This window comes from Laetiporus sulphureus, assembly GCF_001632365.1.
Source record: "Laetiporus sulphureus 93-53 unplaced genomic scaffold LAESUscaffold_1, whole genome shotgun sequence".
NCBI lineage: Eukaryota > Fungi > Basidiomycota > Agaricomycetes > Polyporales > Laetiporaceae > Laetiporus > Laetiporus sulphureus.
The window spans coordinates 1,612,823-1,632,803 of record NW_024468510.1 but is presented as its reverse complement, the minus strand read 5'-3'; the positions used below and the strand labels follow the sequence as shown (position 1 = coordinate 1,632,803).

Here is a 19,981-nt window from a genome sequence, read left to right as displayed (position 1 = left end):
TGAGAGGCGTACAAAGGGGTGAGTCAGCGTGCGGCTGGCAAACGGGACAACGAACCGCTAGGCATCCAGACAGTCAGCTACTGGAACAGCCACCATGCTGCGTAGAAACTTGTGTGCTTGGATGGTGAGCCAAGGGACCAGCAAAGCGGCGAAGAGGGGCAAGCGCCCATAGACACCGGGACAGAAATGCGCGCTGATATGACATGTACACTGGTGTTGGCTTGTAGCCGCGCAGCAAGCCAGCTGCAGCAGTGCTCGCGAATCGCGGAGTCGCGATCGATGGTTTCGGTGAAGGTATAGGACTATGACTGTAGGTGGTGCCAAGGAGTCTGAGTCGATTGGCTGCTGCAAGTGCGTACCGATGGAACACAAAGATATGCGGCCTGCATGAAAAGGTAATCTCTCTGCGCTCGTCCGCAGGCCGGTCCGAGTCTAGAACACATTCAGCACCATATAACCGAGGGAGACAGAGAACGAAAGGGTGAGCCTTAAGATCAGAGTCGAAATTTATGCCTGGGAAGAGACAGCAGTCGACGGATTGAATGCACCCGCGATCTCTCCACGAAAAGTGGGGAACGAGATTTTTTAAATGAGAGCCAAAACACGAGTAAATGATCTCTCACAGAGACATCAGAAACGTACTACACGTGTGATTGAGGTGCCAACTACAAAAATGAAAAAACAAAGTCCTTGCACTGTGGTTGTAACCTCGATGGGCGTCTAGGACTCCGTTTGTGCAGCGCCACACTGCGATCAACCTTGCATTGCACCGTCAGGACGTCAGGATCTCAGGCTCGTCGCGCGATATGCCTGGTGTTTGCATGCTGCGATTTCGTCTCCTTCTTTTCGCGGCCTTGTGCATCATTAGCTGGCTCAGAGATACCACAGCGGACGGGCTTTTCCCAAGCGATCATGCATCGCAACCTGCGAAAGACAGTGGATCGGCCCATACGAATAACTGGGCAGTCCTAGTATGCTCGTCGCGATATTGGTTCAACTATCGAGTGCGTTCTCTGGACTGCGAAAGGTCAGAAAGATCTCATAGCATCGGCAGCACATGGCGAATGCGTTAGGGATGTACGTGCATGCCACACCTATCGGTGACACGCGACTCGGTGACGATGCTAGCCGTGCAGGTACCGCACCGTGAAGCGGCTGGGGATTCCAGACTCAAACATCATCCTGATGCTCGCTGACGACGCGGCGTGCAATCCGCGAAACAAGTTCCCCGGCTGCATGTACGCAAACCAGGACCGGCATCTCGATTTGTATGGAGACAATATCGAGGTGGACTACAGGGGATATGAGGTGACGGTCGAGAATCTCCTCAGAGTGTTGACGGGTCCGTCGCCGCAGTCTTTGTATACTGACAGGACTCAGTGAGTACTTAAAGTATGCTCTGTATAGGTCGTATGGAGCCCTCCGTTCCCCGTTCGAAGCGCCTACTCACGGACGATCGATCCAATATCTTCGTTTACATGACGGGGCACGGAGGTGACGAATTCCTCAAGTTCCAAGACAATGAAGAGATCAGTGCGTTCGACATCGCTGATGCCTTCGAGCAGATGTGGCAAAAGAAGCGGTAGGCCTGTCGTCGCTGTGTCAAATTTCAAGGTTGACGAGACGCCGCTTGTTTTCAGCTACAATGAAATATTGTTCATGATCGACACTTGTCAGGCCAACAGCATGTTCTCAAAGTTCTACTCTCCCAACATCCTTGCGACGGGATCTTCCGAGGTCCATGAGAATTCTTACTCTGTGAGTACCGCGATCTTTCTGAGCGTTTGTTCCATCAACTGGGCTCCATTGTAGCATGAGAATAACTATGAAATTGGCGTGGCTGTCATCGACAAATTCACACATTACATCCTCCAGTTCATGGAGGGAATTAACAAGACAAGCCAGGCGTCAATGAAAGACCTCGTAGGTCTTCTTTGTATCCAGACTTGAGTCGCAGAGTGCCTGACGGTTTTTCCTCCCGGCGCAGTTCGACACATATGATTTCAAGAAGATTGAGTCACACGCGGGCGTGCGCTCGGACCTCTTCAATCGTCGTTTGGAAGAGACACTGGTGACGGATTTCTTCGGCGGCATAGCACAGGCAGAAGTCTTGTCCTCTGCGATTGATGAGCCCGTCTTGGAACCCGACGCCCAGCTTATTTCCTCCGCAGAGGCCGAGGATGAATTCGATATGGACATGCCATTCCTCGGACTTCCAATAGAAGCAGAAAATGGTTCTACTGCTAGAGTGCCACCGTTAGCCAATCATCCGAGCCCGGAAGTAAATCTGGCGGACATAATCGATGCAGCTTCTCACAGTTCGCAGAGTACATGGGCCGCTGAGGCCAGGGGACTCAGAGCATGGACATGTAGCCTGCTGGTGTCAGGCTTGATCGGGTGGGTGAGCTCACGTAAGTAGTTTCCCACCGGGAGCTCGAAAAGCACATTTCATTATATTATAGACTCCTGGTAACTTCGAGGGTTCACTATTCAGATGTCGACTACATAATTTTCCTGATACCCGCACAACAACGCACCTTAAAGACCTATCTTCTTGCCCGCTCTCGAGCGCTTGTTGATATCATCGAGGAATGTCTTCTTTTTTCGCGGCGTCGTCAAGCGTGGCACAATTTCTGCCCTGTCCTTCGCAAACTCTGTCCACACTCTCGCGCCGTTCGTCGCCGTCCTGTTCTAATTTCACATTTTTCTCCGTTCAAGTTTCACATTGGCTCCCTAACCTGCACATAGCACCCGGCATGGTCATCGCCCTCGAGGCGATCGGACTGTGGATAATGAACTGGTTGACAGCAGTCAGCCTAGTTATATGCCCTTTTGGAAAGCTTATATTCCATCATGATATATGTAATGTCACATCACCTGCATACCGATATACGGTACGAGCCTGTTCATCTGCAAGGGTTTTCGCAAAGCAGACGACGGCTCACATTGTACGATCCTATAATTCTCACATGAATGAAAACGGCAACATAACCTCACATGACAGATCGCGGGAAGAAACTAAGTTCTTGATCCGTTGCTAGCTGCCCTGACGACTATACCCTCACAGCCCACCCGCTTCACCGACCTTGTCAGAACTTTCGTAGAGATATCTAGTTGAAGTGATGATCTGACCGCACGTGCAGGGCTGCGCAAGAGCGGACGGGGACGTCAACGTCCGGAAACGGCTTCCTTGAATGCGGATCGCGACTCACACATTCAAGGCGAGGTCACTTTGGACGTGCTGAGCTTGCTGAGCCAGAAAAGCAGTGCAGAGCTCAAAACAAAGACGATGGTGTCTCGTCAGTCATGTTACCGGAGCAACGGCGATGACAGCCAAAGCGACGTGGGACAACGAGTGAAATATCAGCTGATATAAAATAAGATCTCGGGTTGAACAGCGGGGAGAACACATTTTGGAGTACAGTCTGACATGTGGTCTCACCTCGCATGCGATGAAGCAATTGTATTGTATAAGCACCTTGACGCAACACCCATCGGGACATAAGAACACATTGATCTACGCGCTTTATTTGATGATGATTCGGTATGTCCTCATTGTTCCGCTTGCCCGCGAGGCAGGACGGGAAATCACTGAGTGATTGATCCCGTGGGCTAGGTTCGCAATTCTGTAACTGAATCGTCCATGAAGGATGAAACTGGAGAGAGTTTGAATCAAAGTGGCCATGATAGTGCTACGCATCGAAGGAAAGAGGACTCCAGTAATGATAGGAACACTGCATTCTGTCATGGACCGAGAACCTGTAAGGCCTAGAAAAGGCAAATAAATAGGTTGACCACCAACAGCCACCAACCATACATGAAAACAACTGCTCGTTGGTCACATCACCTGTACGCGAGCAGAAATACCAGAGCTTCGACGTTTAATTGAGCATCGTTGGCGAGATTGTAAATTGCAGTCAAGATCACGAGAATTTCCAATCAACAACAGTACAGAGTCCAGACCGTGTCGATGCTGGAACAACCATGCTGGACTCCATGCCGACCATGGGTATAGCTTTCGGAGGGAACTGTTCAAGCGCTGGGACCGCAGGATAGAATATGTCGCTAGCAGCTGGAGCAGGACATTGCATCGCGCGAGTAACAATAACCTAGAGGCATCTACCCAGCAATCGTCCGAAAAAGATGACAAGCTGGCTCGCTGAACTTAGTTGTCGAAAGGAAACGCAGAATGACCAAGATATGCGTGGGACAAAACATGTATTGATATCTTGACCACCAAATCAGTGTCCGCGAGCGGGCGCGCCAAGCAGATGGCTAGCTAGATAATGGAATGGGAACATCTATAGCTACTTTGAGAATACGGCTGGGATGGTCGCCTAGGCAAGATTGGAGAGAACGAGATAGACTCGAGGCCAGCAAGCGGCGGGCCGTGTGCATAAAATGGACACGGGGGGCTCAGGCGCGTGGAGACCCCGGCAACCGATACGATCATTCGCATTGCAGCTTGACCCAGCTCCTCGACTCTCACTTTCCCGATGTCTGACCAGGAAACATATCTCGCCGTTCTCAAAGCTTCCTACGATTATGAACCACAGCCAGACGCCAGTGATGAGCTGGCCATCAAAGAGGGTCAGATCCTCCTCCTTCTCGAGCGCACGGACGAGGAGTGAGTCTCACATCCCACGGCTAATATCATTCTCGCTGAACAGTGCTCATCATAGCTGGTGGAAAGTCAAGTTGAAACCAGAATCGCAAGAGGGGGATGGGTCGGTTGGGATGGTCCCGAAGGCGTATATGGACGAGGTGGGTTGCTGACCTCTACGTAACAGTGTCCATCGTTGATACATGTCCGTACTAGGCCGAGCATATCTCCGTCGTCAAAGCGCTATATGATTACGAGGCCACGCAATCCACCGAACTGACCATCAAGGAGGAGGAGCTCCTATACGTCTATGACAAGGATGACTCGTGGTTGCTGGTACGGAAGACATCAGATGATACCCAAGTCGGCTATGTGCCGGGGAACTATGTCGAGGAGGTGCGTCCCAGCGATCACACTCTGAATTGAACTGTATAAGTCGGCTATTCCAGGTGAATGGTGAAGAAGCCTCCAGCACGCTTGCCGCTGCACCGCCTGCCTTATCACAGATCGTTATTCCTCCATCGGTATGGCTTCTGCTCGATGTCGTCTGTCTTGTCTCACAGATAGTCAATTAGCCATCACGTCCAGTGAGCACCTACGTGGACCCCGCTGATCTTGTAGCCACGGTCCCAACGAAAGCGCAGGCTGACGACATTCAGACGTGGGCGATCTCAGAGGTCGACAAGAAAGGCAAGAAGAAGAAGGGTACGCTGGGCGTCGGGAATGGTGCCGTCTTTTTCGCGAGCGAGTCTGACAAGGTCTGTTTTTATACGCGTGATTTCATTATTCTGTATCCTCAACCTCTTCCCTCTCACAGACACCTGTGCAGAAATGGCAAACCGCTGACATTCAAGATGTGCGGCTGGAAAAGTCAAAGCATGTTCACATCGATATTGGAGGAGCCGAGCCCATTGGCTTACACTTCCACGCCGGTTCAAAGGACATCGCAGAGGCAATCATGGCCAAGCTCAAGTCCTCGCGGGCGCTCTCCACCCCTGGCACCGCCGGCCCATCCGCTGTTGCAGTTGGAGAAACGACAGAGCCGGAGTCCCCGCCGTTGGCTCGGCGCAGCAGTCCGCAGAAAGCTGTGCACTTTGATGCAGCTGAGCCTGCAATCATACCTCCAAGAGAACCGTCAGATGACGGGGACGAAGAAGAACAGCCGCCCGGTGAATTGGGCGTGGTGCTTTATGACTTCGTCGCTGACGGAGAAGATGAACTATCCGTTGTGGAAGGCGAGAGTCTCTACGTTCTTGAAAGAGACAGCGATGACTGGTGGAAGTGTCGGAACTCATCCGGTGGGGAGGGCGTCGTTCCAGCGCAATATGTCGAGGTGCGTCATCTGCTGTTCGTCGCGTACCATTTCTTAACAATAGTGTAGCTCGTGAACGGAGAGACGGGCGCTTCGGCAGCGGTCATCGAGGACAAAGATGCAGCTGCAGCAAGAGAGGCCTCGGAGCGCGCAGAGGCAGAGCGCCAGGAGAAGGCACGCGAACAGGCGGAGCGCGAGCGTGCTGAGAGTCAGCGCAAGAAGGAGGCTGAACAACGTGCAAATGCGGCCGCTGCTGCCGCCGAGGTTGACAGGAAACGGCGCGAGCAGGAGCGTACAAAGCAGCAGGAAAATGCTCTCGCTGCCGCCGCCGCCCCTTCCTCGGATTCTCGCAAGAAGAAGGGGCAAGAGGAGGCAGAACGCCCATCATCGGACTCGCAACGTAAGAAGACAAATGGGGACTCGCCTAGCTCGTCGCGCAATTCGATCGAGAGACGCGGCCCGCCTCCAGATCGCACGCGTGTCTGGCACGACCGAACAGGTCAGTTCCGTGTCGAGGCGGCGTTTTTAGGCTTTAAAAATGGCAAGTTGCGCCTGCACAAGATCAATGGGGTCGTCATCGAGGTCCCAGCGGAGAAGATGTCCGCAGATGACCTGAAGTACATCGAGAAGCAAGCGAAGAAGTCTGATTCTTCGCGCAAGGCTGATGATGATGACGAACCGCTAGAGCTACGCAGACGATCTCTGCTACCAGAGACGATGCGCACAGCATCGTCGACGCCGAAGAAGCCGACCGTTGACTGGTTCGATTTCTTCCTCAACGCCGGGTGTGATGTGGATGATTGCACGCGTTATGCATCTTCCTTTGAGCGGGACAAGATTGATGAGGCCATCCTGCCGGATATCACAGAGTCAACAATGCGTACACTTGGGTTGCGCGAAGGCGATATCATCCGTGTGAAGAAGGCAATTGACCAGCGGCAGCTCAAGAAGCAGTCTTCCTCGGATGTCACACAGGAGCAGATGCGCCGCGACGAGGAGCTTGCGAGGCAGCTGCAGGCTGAAGAGAGCGGATTGAACAGTGAGAAGACACGCAGCCAGCCTCCCAACCTCTTCGCTGCGGGACCAAATGGGGCCCTCAAGAACAATTCAATGCGGAGGGGCCGTCCTCAGCCGAGTAAGAGCACGCCGCCTTCCAATGTCGTCCTGCAGTCAATTACGACCGCGTCAGATCAGATTCAGCGTACTGACTCTCCGCAGGTGGGCAGTCCAGAGACTACGACTGCTGTCGCTCCTCCCGCTCCAGCGCCGTCTGTGCAGCCTCCATCGCGATCCAGCTCGGCTGCTCCTGTTGTCGGCGGCTTTGATGACGACGCATGGACAAACAGGCCAAGCTCAACGAAACCGACTGCGCCCACCCCGCCGGCTGTTGCACCCAGGGCGCCTTCTGCGCCTCCCGCACCTTCTGCGCCACTTCTGCCACCTGTTGCCTCTGCAGCTCCTGCCAGTACTACCTCTCAGCAAGCTACTGGAACAACATTAGCGAAGACCGACAACGATATTTTCGAGCAATTGGCACGTCTTAGTCAACTGCGTACTACACAGAGCCCTGCGATCCAGACCCCTCAGCGCGCTCCTTCCGTTCCTATTTTCTCTCCAGTAAGCTATCAGTCAGGCCTAGGTATGGGTCCATCTCCCGCACCTATGGGGCAACACTTGCAGAATCAGCAGACGGGCATGGTACCATCACTTCAAACAGCTCAGCTGACCAACGGTCCTCGCGGCCCTCTCGCCCCCGTTCCTGCGAATCAGACTTTATTGCAACCGTTGATACCCACGACAACTGGTTTCAACAATTTCGTACCTACACGACCGCAGAGCGCACAGCCGCCTTTTCAGACACTACCGCAGAGCGTACAGTCTCCTTTCCAGACACCACCGCAGAGCGCACGGTCTCCTTTTCAGACACCACCGCCACTACCATCCTTCCTCCCCCCTCAACCTACAGGATTCTCCGGTGTTAGCCAATCGTTCTTGCCACAGAACACAGGGTTCTCAGCCTCGGCTCCGATGTTGCCTCAACCGACGGGGTTCGTAGGCAACAATTTCCCTTCATCTGGACCACTTATGTCTCAGCCAACGGGCATGCCCAGTGGCAACTTTGGTGCTCCCACTAGTGGAAGCTTTGGATCGACGCCTTCATTCCAGACTAGTGGCTTTGGACAGATTCAGAGCAGTAAGTATCTGCACTTTTCTGCCTTTCGCACGTGAAGGCTCATGCAAACTCGAGATGCGACAGGCTATAACCCCGGAATTGGCAGCATGCCGTCATTCAACAATGGTATCAGCTCTCCCCCGCTTGCACCACCTACTCAGTCAACCGTAGCGAACACTACACCTGCGAATGTCTTTGCCCAAATGAAGAGCGGGACCTTCGCTCAAGACAACTCTTCGTCGCCGCAGAGTGCAGGTATGTTATCCTAGTAGGACGATGACGTGATAATTGACACGAATCTTCAACAGACAAGTATAATGCTCTACGTGTCAACCGTTAGTACACGGATTCTCTTTGCGATTTGCAATAATGGTTAATTTACCTTTTCTAGCATCTCCGCTCACCGTCCAGCCCACGGGCTGGGGCTTCCAAGCGATGAACGGTAGTGGCACGTTGGGTGGAGGATACGGTTTCCAGCGTTGATCCGGACTTGTCTTGTATACGAATTTTCATGCTCACCGTTGCTATGCTAGGATAGATGCATTAATATACCGAGGGATGCCATATACACAAGCCATGCATAATGATAAGTGGTAGATGCTACGAAGTCCGTCACGCCCGATCCCGTTCCATAATGCCCTGTATATACCCGACCCGTATGAAGTACTCTCGCAGGCCATCTCGGACCTCTGGTGACACATCTCTCGCCAGCAATCCGGTCGCCAAAGGGTATATAGCAGGAAGATACGTTGCAAACTGGATGTTCTAATATTAAGAAGAGTAGGCGTTGTTGATGCTTATCACGTACCGCATTGTCGTCGAATTGGACAAAACCTTGCAGGATTTCCGCAACAACCGGTGTCCACGCGGCGATGTTTTTCAGCTGCGAATCCACGCGCAACTTGTTGAAGTCTCCCAATACACCGAGTCCCAAGCTGACGCCTGATGAGAGCGAGTCTACACACGCAAGATGTATAACTTACGGCATCAGTCGACCAGCGACCTGTGGTCTCGCTGCCTGGTGCTCAGGGCGTGTATCGTAATACATGCGCAGGAGAACATGCACCAGAGTAGCGGCACTACTTGATTCCTGCTTGAGCAGATTGGGCAAATGTTTCATAAAGCCTGTGATAATGGTTAGTGAGCCACGTAGCAAGGCATACGCTTCCGACCGTGCTCACCGACTTTCCAGAGCCCAGTACGAAGCTCCTTGTCTTCGTTAAATGACCGCGCAAATTGATAGCTCTGATCTAACACACCCATCAAGCGCAAAAGCTGGTCAGGGGGTATCGTATTGTAAATATCGTCGTTCCTGAGCAAGTCACTGGTTGTCTCGATCAACAACAATTGAAGGACGCATTTTACGATGATTTGTCTGAATATGCGCCGACGATCATTGAGAGTGACCTTGTTTTCGCCTTGAGGCTGATCGCCGTTAGGTGAGAGTGGAGCAGGCACGATTGCTTGTCCATTAGGCTCTGCAAATCGCATGTAAGCGTGACCGTGTTCGGGCGACTTCAACTCTCATACCTGCCGAATCAGGCATGTCCGAGTTGCCATCAATCTCAACGCGAAGACTCTCATCGAAGAGTTGATGCGGTGTTGTAGTTCTGAACAATTTCACAAATGTCGTAGCTACGCGTTCCCATCGAGCAACGCTCAATTTTTGAACATTATTCTCCAGTAGTTGCTGTAGACAGCTGGTACCAATGCGTGCAAGTGTGTCATTTTCTAAGACAAGCAGTCAGCGAACATCACGACGTCAGAACAAAATGGCGAACCCTGGCATATGCACACGCAGAGGAGATCCAGCAGTCCGTCAAGGAAGCGTTCCAATGTCTCGAAATAGAACGTGTACAAGTCGATCAAGTTTCGTAGTGCCTGAATCATGGTCGTTGATAGCCAGACGCTCATGTCCTCTTGAGTCGTGAACCGTGACAGATCTTGGCTCGACTTGAGTACGGCGAACATAGGGAACAGCAACTCTTGACAGACGGTATCCCAGAAGTCCACAGGGAAGGTCTTGCCGTAGGTCTTCAAGGTCGTGAAAAGCGAGTCAAGAGCGCTGAAGGCTAAGTGAGAAGACAGTCACCGACATTGATGGCATGGAAACTCACAGCCGCCGTACTTCCAGATCCTCTCCATTCATGATAACGTCGTAAAACCCGAAGAGGACGGGGAACCAGAACTTGATCATCGGATCGTCTACACTACGAGTAGCATCGTCGATAGGCTCGTTCAGTCGACACTCCGGGGAATGGAGCATGATCGGGATGATTCCTCGTAACATTGCAATGGCGAGCAAGCTGATCTTTTGATACTTGCTTACTTTGCAGAAGTCGGTTATGCAAACCGTCAGGTCCGCAAAGGCGCCGTGTCGAACAATCGCGGAGAAGTGCTCCTTGTTCAATCGAGTCACGATCTCGAAGGCAGAGTTCACGATCCGTTCTACAGAAGAGTTGAGCGACGCAACTATGTTGCTATAAATAAAGATATACCTGTAGGCACTTTAGAGGCCGCGGAAAAGACACCGAACATCGTCCGCCATCCCGACCGCATGTTGCCCACCCGTGCTTGAATCATCTGTTGCAGGCATTGTAGGACCTGTGCGCGATGTGATGTCAGAAGGCCCCAACCGGCTATGCAGTCCAACGTACCATATCGCGAATATCTGGATTCGAGTTGTGGATCATGGTGTATTCGAATGGACGCAAGAAATCTTTCTGGAACTTAAAATGAGGCAGCTCTTCTTTCTCCAGAAAACGCATTGCTAGCTGTCGCAGCGCATCCAAAGCAAAGGACGCAACGTGGGGATTATTATGACAGCAGACCTTCATTGCAATGTAAGCTAGTATAACTAATCAGCGGCATTGCACCTCACCTGATTGAAGTGCTCGCCGAGAATGTCCCACAGATTGGACCATTCAAGACGGATACGATTCATGTTGTAATACGCAATCTCGACAAGCTTCTGAAGACTGAACAGCCTGGGATGTTGCGATAGTCCCGATGATTGGATTTCTTCCCATGAAACGTCACATAGCGCTCGTACGAAGTCGACGATGGCAATCTATGAAGTGCAGGTTAGACATGGCAAGGCAAATAATGGACCTGTCATACCCCTGACAAGTAGTGGCTCAGCGAAAAGACCATATCTGCCGCTACTGTAATATGCGTTGATCGGCTTTCGTTCGCTAATTCTTCAGTAGGGGGCTTGCGAATGCGGCTAGCAGCTGAGATGAGAAGGCGCAAGTGCTGCTTTAGAAAATACAATGCATACCTCTTACGACCAGTATCGGGCAACTCCACGCCGCTGCTGATGAGCTGCATGTGTTCCAGCTGACTGACACATGTTAATACTTCCCGCCAGGAGCTCTTCAGATTGTTGCCTTCTGTAACGGCAACATCCAGCAGCGCTTTGATAGCTTCCATGTTCTTCGTCTTCATCTCTCCCAAGTTGTTCAGGAACGTGAACTTCGCGAGCGTTGTCACAAACGCATTCCGTTCAAGCTCCATATCGAAGAAGCACACGATTCGGATAGCGTTCTTGAAACCATCCAAGCATAGCTCGACAATTTCAAGATCATCCGTGTCTTGCAGTGGTCCGGAAAGCCCTGCCAAAAAAGCGATCCATGCTACTTCGAACATTGGACGAACGTGGACGAAATGCGAAGCACTGAAGAATTGCTCGCTAGACTTCGAACCTTTGCGCTGCGATCGCATCAACGTCTTGAACAAGGCCTAACGGAAAACTCAAATGGTTTCAGCAGCAAAAATACGTGAGGACGGACACATACCTCTGTCTTGTTCGTCATATTGTTCGATTGGAACACATACGCCTCCTTCTGCAGATCTCGTCCAACATTGGCTAGAGCACTGGCGAGTCCAGGCCCTGGCATAGCAATCAGAGGAACGAATTCAACCTCATCTTTCATACGGATCTCATTGGAAACAATGTCCTCGTAGATTGAAGAGAGGAACTCGTCAGGAAGGTCAGCACCGTCATTGATCCCACGGTTGTTCTTGATAAAGTCTGTGCAAGTCATGCGGCGTTTGACTTGAGGGTTGTGAGCGTCGGTATTCAGCAAGATGATCGAATAAGCCAAAACGTATGCGGTGTCTGCGATGGCTCTCCTTATTAATCACTGATAGACGATGAATCCGATAAATCATACCGGCGTTCGCGAAAGGAGTTTGTGACTGGTTGGCAATGTAACGCTCCGCAAATTTGAGCATAAAGCGATCAATCTTCTGCGCTTCGCCAGGAAGACGGAAAGCTTGCAAAAACGTCCGTAAGGCATCGACAAACCCGAGGTCGCGGAAGTCCATCATGTCTACAAAAGCATGCATCGTTGCAATATTTGCCTCGTCGCTATCACTCGATTATCAGACGAGATACAATAGACGTTGAGTGAACCTACCCTTCGCCTAGGTACTCGCCGATCATAGCCTTGCTCAGGCCATCAGTCTCATGCATGAATCCGGCGATATCCTGAGGTGAGTTGCTTGGAATGAAGCTCGTCTCGATGAAGAATTGTATGCCCTAGGAAAAATGAGGATCAGCCGTTGGACAAATAGAAAGACGCGTGCCTTTTTCGGCTTGAAGTTGAACTTCTTGATACCCTCTAGTAAGGTCGTCTTCTTCTGCTTAGCACTCTCGAACTTGCCGGGGTCATCCCCAATGTCCGGCGTAGACTGTCTGGTCGGGTCTGCGCTTGGAGGTCCATTCTTGACGTCAAGCGAGGGATCCGACATCGTACTGTCTTTACCACTGTCTTCACTAGGCAGATTTCGATTATTCGTATCAGATGCGTTGTCAGATAGTGCACCCGCGGTACCCCATGCTACCAATGACTTCAAGACAGCCACGAGACATTCAAGACCTTGTCTTTTTAGCTGCTGCTCTGACAGTCCCATCGAGGACGTATCCAGAGATCCTTGTCCCACCAATGAAGTTGTGCTTAGGGATGGAGGAATTGAAGTATGGTGATGAGGTTTGGACGGAGGAGTCACGGTAGGGCTTGTTGGCTCATTTCCTTTCTGATGGGTGTGTGATATCGCTGCCGTTCCAATCTTGGAGAGGATGTTCATGAGGCTAGTCATACAAGCATGAGCATGATAAGGGTGCTTCAGCACAATCGTGCACACTTACTGCTCATATATGTTGTCCACTGCTTCACTATCACAATCGTAGTTTAGATAGATCTCGACAAGCACCTGGGGATCCTGGCACAGTCGCTGCAGCATCCCGAGAATGACGGCTTTCTGCTTCAACGTAGAGGTTTTCATCTCCAATATCGGGATAAAGATCTCGTGGAGAAGCACTTCAATCTCTTTCTGCAATGTCGCATCACTAGATAAGTAATGGTGTTGTACATGATGCCATAGAGGCGTCGCAAATCTGACAGACCTTGAGCTTTGTCCGCAAGCCCGAGATGACCCTCCAGAAGATTTCGACGCTAATCTCGAAGACTTGCGGGACAGGGCTGACAGCATTGCGACTCAGACATAGGCAGAGGTACTGGTTGATAGCTTGCGCGAAAGGCGTGGCTTCATGCGTAGAACTTGAGTAAATGATAGCTGACGGCGAGACGAAAATAGCCATATGCGAGTTGAGTATGCTGAGCACTAGATGCAAAGACAACAACTTTGATCGCATCGCATGCGATTTGAGATCGCGCTCGCTGCAATGCACTCTTAGATCGAAATGCAGTTGATGGTGTGGATGTCGTACCTCTCAGTATTTAACGGCTTCATGGTGAGCTTACATAGTGCTCGGAATACGAGGAACGCATCCTTGATGAAGAGATCGTTTGTCGACAATTGCCTAGGTGCAGCATATGCCTCGTTCTCATGGAAGGTCTCACTCGCAGCAGTCTCGGATGGCTCTCTAATGACCGGTTTAGCATTTTGACAATGGCCATCTAGATTGGGTACATACGGAACATCATGCGATTGCTCGGGTGCACTGCCATTCATGTGCAACTCCGATTGTTCACCCATATGTTCCTCTTGATTCACCATCGTCGATGAATCATCATTCATGGACTCTGGTGTGTGGTGTCCATTGCCATTTGCCAGCGAAAATGCCGTACGTTCAGTTTCGGCAGAACATGGAGCTACAGATGACGGTCTTGGGTGGGCTGGGGGGCTATGTGGCGGCATTGAAGTTGTGGACTTCCGAGGTGGTGGAGAGCGCGGTCCTGAGTAGATGAATTCGGCCTTCGAATGAAGATTCGAGCCAGAATCACTACGGGATAGAGACGGAGAATCAAGCTTACACCGCGAGAATACATGGTTCACCATCTGCGTCAGCCCGCCCTGCGCTACAGCTTGATTAACCGGGTCCGAACTGAGGAGGAAGACGTTGTAGACTGTACGGACAGCCTTCAGCAGTGAAGACTGATGTACAGGAACTGTCGGAGACAATACGAGAGCCAATAATGCCTTCACAATCTGCAATGAGACAGTCTCTGGCGTAGTTTCGGAATGACAGGATGTGATTGTGTGAACCACAATATCGACCAGAGAGATGGAGGGGAGGTGGGTATGTGACCCGTTGGACATCGAATTCCGCGATGTGAGAGCAGGAGAGGGAGGCGGTGAAGGCAAGATTCGCGGATCCGGTGACGATTCAGCGAAGAATGAATATGAGATGAGCTTCGAGATACAGTCCAAACTGGCGATCATCAGCTTCTCGCTCCGAGTCTCACATGCCAGGCGTAGCGGTTCGAAGATCTCGCGAGGGCGATCCCCACCCATACCGGCTTTCAGCATTTCCAGCGCATGGTGAGCGCTTTCGCGCAATGGCGCAGAGCGTTTTGCTTCCTTCGAGGCTGCGATAGTCTCAAGGGCGGATGAGATCAAGACGACTGAGACTGTGCGTCCCCGAGAAAGTGTGAGAGAACGTCTATGAGATGCAGCCGACGCGGGCCTCGAGGGTGGGGTCGGTCGAGCAGGAGGATGGCCAATTGAGGGCTTGACTTCTTGGTCAGGAATTGGTGCGTCAGTAGTCCCATTATGCGCAGAAGGAGCGGAGAAACTGTCCCGACGAGGCGGAGAAGCAACAGACATGATTTTGGCAGGAGGAGTGGGAGGGACAGACTGAGCATCGTCCGCAGGTGGCTCTGTTGCTTGCAGATGTCCCAGGTCTTCAACCTCGTTCTCCGCCTTATCTTCTTCGGCCCTGAGAACAGAGTGGTCTTCATCATTCTGCGACGCAATCTGAGCTGTTTCCTCTATTGAAGCATCTGCGTCTGACGACTGCTCGACCAGAGCGTCAGCATTAACGTCTCCAGGCGCGTCCAATTCCACAGGGACCGTGTCCGTAGTGCCAACGTGGTCTTCATTTGATGTATCGCGTTGCACCGAGTCGACGAGAAGGATCGCTGGAAAGTGGGTCTGGTCGGGAGGGGGGGAAATAGGCAATGGTATCGATGCAGCTCCTTCGAGCTGAGCAGCGTCCATCGTCTAGTCAGCCGACAAGGTGCTGAAGGAGGTGTCGACGCCGTCTGCGCAGTCAAAGCAACGGCGGGTAAGAGGTTGTATTACAGTCGTTCACTAATGCGCGCCGTGTTCGGCGTCTCCGGCCCCATTCGATCGTGACGCTCAATTCGCTTTGAGCCAACTTTATTCTCTACCTCTACGTTCGTACTGTGTCTCACTACTGCGTCGTGCGAACGCATGACTGCTGCCATTCCCTCAGGTGCATCTGCGGCAGTCCTCAAGCCCTCAGAGCCGATATCCGAGAATGCTATTTCTGTGGAGGGACCCAATTTCGATCACCCAATCTCTTTGCAGCAATTGTTGGACAGCTATCAACGCATTGGCTTCCAGGCGAGCAGTTTGGCTAAAGCGATAGAGATTGTGAACAAGATGGTACGTCTCACTAATGCTGGACGTACAACATGAACATCATTCGACCTCTCTTAGCGCAAATGGCGTTTGTCTGACGAGCCTATAGCCGAGGACGATTCAGAGGAGTACCTTTCCCCGGAGGTCAGAGCTCAGACGCGCTGCAACATCTTCCTCGGCTATACATCCAATCTCATTTCGTCTGGCTTACGCGAAGTGATCCTGCACCTTGTGAAACACAAGCACGTCCGAGCGATCGTGACGACGGCAGGTGGGATTGAAGAGGATTTCATCAAATGTTTGGGCAAGACTTACTTAGCGGACTTCAACTTGGATGGTGCCGACCTCAGACAGAAAGGCATGAACCGCATTGGGAATTTAATTGTACCAAATGACAACTACTGCAAATTCGAAGATTGGATGATGCCCATCCTAGATACCATGCTTGCTGAGCAAAAGAAGACTGGTGTATCTTGGTGCCCAAGCTCATTCATCAGAAGGCTGGGCAAAGAGATCAACAACGAGGAGAGCGTGTACTACTGGGCTTACAAAGTGGGCGGACTACCTTTGACATGATCTGTAAATTCAGCGCTGAGACGATCGTGCAGAATGATATCCCTGTGTTCTGCCCTGCGCTTACTGACGGGTCATTGGGCGACATGATGTACTTTCATTCATTCCGTTCCCCTGGTTTGATTGTGGACATTGTCCAAGATATCCGCGCCCTGAACGAGCTGTCTCGAACATCAAAAAAGGCAGGAATGATCATCCTAGGAGGAGGTGTTTGCAAGCATCAAATAGCAAATGCCATGTTGATCGTGAGCTCTTGCTGCTTAAACATGTTTCGGGACTAACGAAGAAGACCCATGCGCACTAGCGTAACGGAGCGGACTATTCCGTATATATTGTATGTTCTCCCTAACCCGCCAGATGTGTTTTACTCACCTCCCTTCGACAGAACACAGGTCAGGAGTTTGACGGCTCAGACTCAGGTGCCCGGCCAGACGAAGCTGTATCGTGGGGTAAGATACGAGCTGGAGCGGAGTCGGTCAAAGTACTGCTTACATTCATTGTCGAAAACACGATCTGCTAAATCGGTACGGTCAGGTATTCGCAGATGCTACACTCGTGTTCCCAATGCTGGTAGCCGCGACGTTTGCGCAAGACACTCCTTGCAAAGAAAAAATGGTTGACGATCATTCCGACCCATCATAACGCGCAACTCATCAACGTGAGCCACGCTGTTCGAGAGGCGATGACGCAAAGGAAGAGTAGTAGAATAGAGTCGCCTACATCATTATTGCGGCGTGCAACTTAGATGTTTCGCATATCACATGTGCGACATACTCCACGCAGAAGTCTGAAAATGCTTTTTTCATGAACAACGCCCTGAAGGTTGCTATGAACAACCCTGCGATTGGTAGGAACTTGAGTGTAGTCTTCTTCTACGGCCTCAGCAAATTTATACCTTCGCTTTCCCTCAACATTCGTCTCGAATAGACAGGAGATTACGATGTAAGGCGTCGTGACGTGGGATCGAGATTGTCAATGATTGGACGATCGGACGCGACTTGACGCGATCACTGCGACGCCTCCCTCCTCCCCTTCCTCCTCCTCCTCTTCTTGCTCTTTCTTCTTCAAACAATTTCAGAAAAATTCAGGAAAATTACAAAAGAGAATCAACAACGCTTACATCAATTATCAAAATGGAGCTAAAATGAATGACCGCCGCAGGGGTCGAACCGAGGCTGGCATCAAATTGGTCACCCTGTAAGTATAAAGGTTTTTTTTTACTTAAGCATGACATTCATATGCCAGATAGTCTACTAGTCCTGTTACACCCAGCATGGATATGCTCAGAACTGGAACTGGATTTGTGCAATCTGCCGAGATCTTGGAATCACAAGACCTACTGGCTGTACGCATGAATGCGTCGCTCAAAATCATAGATCCCCAGTTTTACGCAAATGCTGAAAAAGTGCATGACAGGATGAATCAGGAGAATGCAGGTGCAAGAATGATTGGTGGGATGGACCCTCTGGTCCTGGAAGGAAGAGAATATCTTGTCAATAGTCGAGCACCCATCCACATCGACAAGCAAGATACTCCTTTAGGATGGGTTGGGATTGTAGCGTTGGGATATTTTACTGGAGGTTTTATCTATCTGGCATCTTTAGGTCTCAGGGTCAGGATGCAGCCAGGTAATATTCTTGCTTAAATTTAAATCAATGCACTGATCCAGATTGTCTCCAGGGGACTGCATTTGGTTGCGGGGTAGAGTGTTGACTCATGGAGTGGAAGAATGGGAAGGTACTTTGCGCATCTCTATACCCCACTTCACCCATGCCTCAGTGTGGAGGAAGTATGGGATGGCAGATGAAGCAGGTCTCAAACCAAGTGAACCAAGCACTCCCAAACCTAAACCGGGTACTTACAAACCTAAAGGGAGTACTTACAAATGTAAAGCAGGTATAAAAAAATGCACTTAGAATACCTTTACCATGTGCATGATCATACAGAGATCACAGAATGTCAAACGCTATCTGCACACGCACACAATGGGTGCACGAAAGAGACTAGAGAGATTGTAACACAAATGAAAAAAACTCGCAGCGAATCTGTGTGCAAAAAACAATGACCGCCGTAGGGGTCGAACCTACAATCTCCTGATATTACGTAAGCAGAAGCTTCATCGTAGTCAGACGCGATGCCATTTCGCCAGGCGGCCGTTGAGAGTTACGGATTAAGATAATGTTCTACGTGTTTACGTATAATTTCTATCCTACTTCGACTCGACAGTCATCTCCCCCGCCCACAACAACAGATCATCCTTCAAAAGGTGAAGTATCGTAAGCGAGTCTTCCAGACTCTGAGGGTGAACGGAGACGTCGGTGACAACCGCCATTGCTTCATCGAAAGCATGTTTCGCGAGGAAGCAAGCTCTCTCAGGACTTTGGCGAATGTCATGGTAATAAACGGCAAAGTTAAGTGCCAGTCCTAACCGCGTTGGATGTGCGGGATCGAGGGTGTTGAGAGCATGCTTGTATGCGAACTTATAGGCATCGAGAGAAGTCGCCGCATACTGTTCGTGGGTCTGGCTTCGCGACATCTCTGCCAGGTAACGATAATAGTCCCCTCGCCTTCGACAAAGGTAGTTAGAATCCTGAAGCGAAGATAAGCAGACAATACACACATCTTGCAATAGAAGACCTTCTCTTCTCCAGGATTGGCCGCGGGGATCAGGAAGCGTTCCAGCAACTCGACGACGTCCTTGCAGGTGTCGATCAAATCTTGCTCTATCCTCTCCTTCTGCCGCTGCATGAGCTGCCGCTGCTGCCACGTCGAGTGGTGAACCGTGTTCCGTTGCAGAGTGTCAATGGTGCGCCAGCTTGTCCGGAAACTCGCAGTGATGTTCTTGTACGCGATAGAGAGCAGATTGCGCTCATCCGAGGTGAGCTGGGCGTTGGTAGAATGGACGATGCTTTTGATCTGCGCAATCACATCTAACCGTCCCTGTGTGAGCATTGGCATGCGGTGATGGCATTAAAACGCACCGTGATAGCGCTCCGCCTGCTCTGCAAGTCTGGCAATGAAGAGACCATCCAACCGAGACAGTGTCACATTCACCTAGAGCACTCCCATCAGTCTACTTATGCACCATGACGACTGCGGCACGACGTACAGGAGACATTTCTGTGAGATACGCGCTGCGATATCGCATCTAAACGGGCGTCCACCGGCTATATAGCTACCCAAGCGTCAGCGGATCCTGGGCACGGGGGAAACATGCGACTTGTGGGTGGCAAGCAACAACACGCACTGAGGATAGCGTGTAACTTGGATCTGGACGCACAATTGATAGGCTTGAAACGATCAAGCATCGCGGAGGGGTGCAGGGTTGGGTATAGGGTATGCGAATGCTTGGCTACCTCATGGTTCCAGTACTTCAGAGGTACCGGACGGCGGAAGTGTTGCCTCTATGCTATCGCGTTTCATTAGTTCAGTCGCCATGTATTTTTTGGTTGTCACTGAGGGTTTG

The 19,981-nt window shown here is 51.1% G+C and overlaps 7 protein-coding genes and 1 non-coding gene across 8 annotated transcripts; 5 read left to right on the top strand and 3 right to left on the bottom strand.

The window, feature by feature from the left end:
• Positions 1–806: 806 nt before the first annotated feature.
• LAESUDRAFT_754109 (uncharacterized protein) lies at positions 807–2,343 on the top strand (the record flags this gene model as incomplete). Its single annotated transcript, XM_040911846.1, has 8 exons — positions 807–1,004; positions 1,055–1,077; positions 1,137–1,342; positions 1,408–1,582; positions 1,641–1,758; positions 1,813–1,923; positions 1,988–2,256; positions 2,310–2,343. The coding sequence occupies 8 exons, from the start codon at positions 807–809 to the stop codon at positions 2,341–2,343; spliced, it is 1,134 nt and encodes a 377-aa protein (XP_040770605.1).
• Position 2,344: 1 nt separating this feature from the next.
• On the top strand, positions 2,345–2,984 carry LAESUDRAFT_740307 (uncharacterized protein; the record flags this gene model as incomplete). Its single annotated transcript, XM_040911072.1, has 2 exons — positions 2,345–2,411; positions 2,463–2,984. A coding segment is annotated over exon 2 (393 nt), but the record flags the coding sequence as incomplete, so codon positions are not given.
• Positions 2,985–4,496: 1,512 nt separating this feature from the next.
• LAESUDRAFT_754108 (uncharacterized protein) lies at positions 4,497–8,571 on the top strand (the record flags this gene model as incomplete). Its single annotated transcript, XM_040911845.1, has 10 exons — positions 4,497–4,627; positions 4,683–4,764; positions 4,820–4,999; positions 5,053–5,127; positions 5,179–5,361; positions 5,421–5,936; positions 5,985–8,109; positions 8,173–8,343; positions 8,397–8,423; positions 8,480–8,571. 10 exons carry the CDS (start codon positions 4,497–4,499, stop codon positions 8,569–8,571), a joined length of 3,582 nt encoding a protein of 1,193 aa, XP_040770603.1.
• Positions 8,572–8,700: 129 nt separating this feature from the next.
• Positions 8,701–15,162, bottom strand: LAESUDRAFT_640409 (Sec7-domain-containing protein; the record flags this gene model as incomplete). Its single annotated transcript, XM_040903597.1, has 19 exons — positions 8,701–8,844; positions 8,897–9,023; positions 9,072–9,213; positions 9,270–9,566; positions 9,619–9,819; positions 9,870–10,153; positions 10,206–10,536; positions 10,587–10,692; positions 10,746–10,919; positions 10,970–11,158; positions 11,209–11,314; positions 11,369–11,829; positions 11,886–12,208; positions 12,264–12,460; positions 12,510–12,631; positions 12,661–13,183; positions 13,241–13,425; positions 13,499–13,772; positions 13,823–15,162. 19 exons carry the CDS (start codon positions 15,160–15,162, stop codon positions 8,701–8,703), a joined length of 5,526 nt encoding a protein of 1,841 aa, XP_040770602.1.
• A 542-nt stretch (positions 15,163–15,704) lies between these two features.
• On the top strand, positions 15,705–17,300 carry LAESUDRAFT_719409 (Deoxyhypusine synthase). The gene is made up of 6 exons (XM_040907623.1): positions 15,705–15,966; positions 16,021–16,494; positions 16,551–16,760; positions 16,820–16,849; positions 16,901–16,996; positions 17,050–17,300. Exons 1-6 carry the CDS (start codon positions 15,772–15,774, stop codon positions 17,155–17,157), a joined length of 1,113 nt encoding a protein of 370 aa, XP_040770601.1. The 5' UTR covers positions 15,705–15,771; the 3' UTR covers positions 17,158–17,300.
• A 293-nt stretch (positions 17,301–17,593) lies between these two features.
• Positions 17,594–18,431, top strand: LAESUDRAFT_690258 (uncharacterized protein; the record flags this gene model as incomplete). The annotated part of the gene is made up of 3 exons (XM_040906061.1): positions 17,594–17,712; positions 17,765–18,143; positions 18,196–18,431. Exons 2-3 carry the CDS (start codon positions 17,789–17,791, stop codon positions 18,429–18,431), a joined length of 591 nt encoding a protein of 196 aa, XP_040770600.1. The 5' UTR covers positions 17,594–17,712; positions 17,765–17,788.
• Positions 18,432–18,577: 146 nt separating this feature from the next.
• Positions 18,578–18,670, bottom strand: LAESUDRAFT_t2. Its single transcript has one exon. It is a non-coding gene; the product is annotated as a tRNA-Arg (tRNA).
• On the bottom strand, positions 18,640–19,642 carry LAESUDRAFT_669391 (14-3-3-like protein). The gene is made up of 4 exons (XM_040905400.1): positions 19,625–19,642; positions 19,497–19,569; positions 19,136–19,445; positions 18,640–19,082 (listed from the first exon to the last, which is right to left on the bottom strand). The coding sequence occupies exons 1-4, from the start codon at positions 19,631–19,633 to the stop codon at positions 18,725–18,727; spliced, it is 750 nt and encodes a 249-aa protein (XP_040770599.1). The 5' UTR covers positions 19,634–19,642; the 3' UTR covers positions 18,640–18,724.
• Positions 19,643–19,981: the final 339 nt, after the last annotated feature.

Bases quoted from the DNA above. Each gene is read 5' to 3' on its own strand.
- LAESUDRAFT_719409 (XM_040907623.1), top strand. From the start codon at position 15,772: ATGACTGCTGCCATTCCCTCAGGTGCATCTGCGGCAGTCCTCAAGCCC. The intron at 16,761-16,819 runs GTGAGCTCTTGC...CATGCGCACTAG, and splicing joins TAGCAAATGCCATGTTGATC to CGTAACGGAGCGGACTATTC. The intron at 16,997-17,049 runs GTACTGCTTACA...CGGTACGGTCAG, and splicing joins CTGGAGCGGAGTCGGTCAAA to GTATTCGCAGATGCTACACT.
- LAESUDRAFT_669391 (XM_040905400.1), bottom strand. The intron at 19,446-19,496 runs GTGCGTTTTAAT...AGGGACGGTTAG, and splicing joins GCAGGCGGAGCGCTATCACG to ATGTGATTGCGCAGATCAAA. The intron at 19,083-19,135 runs GTGTGTATTGTC...CCTTTGTCGAAG, and splicing joins AAGGTCTTCTATTGCAAGAT to GCGAGGGGACTATTATCGTT.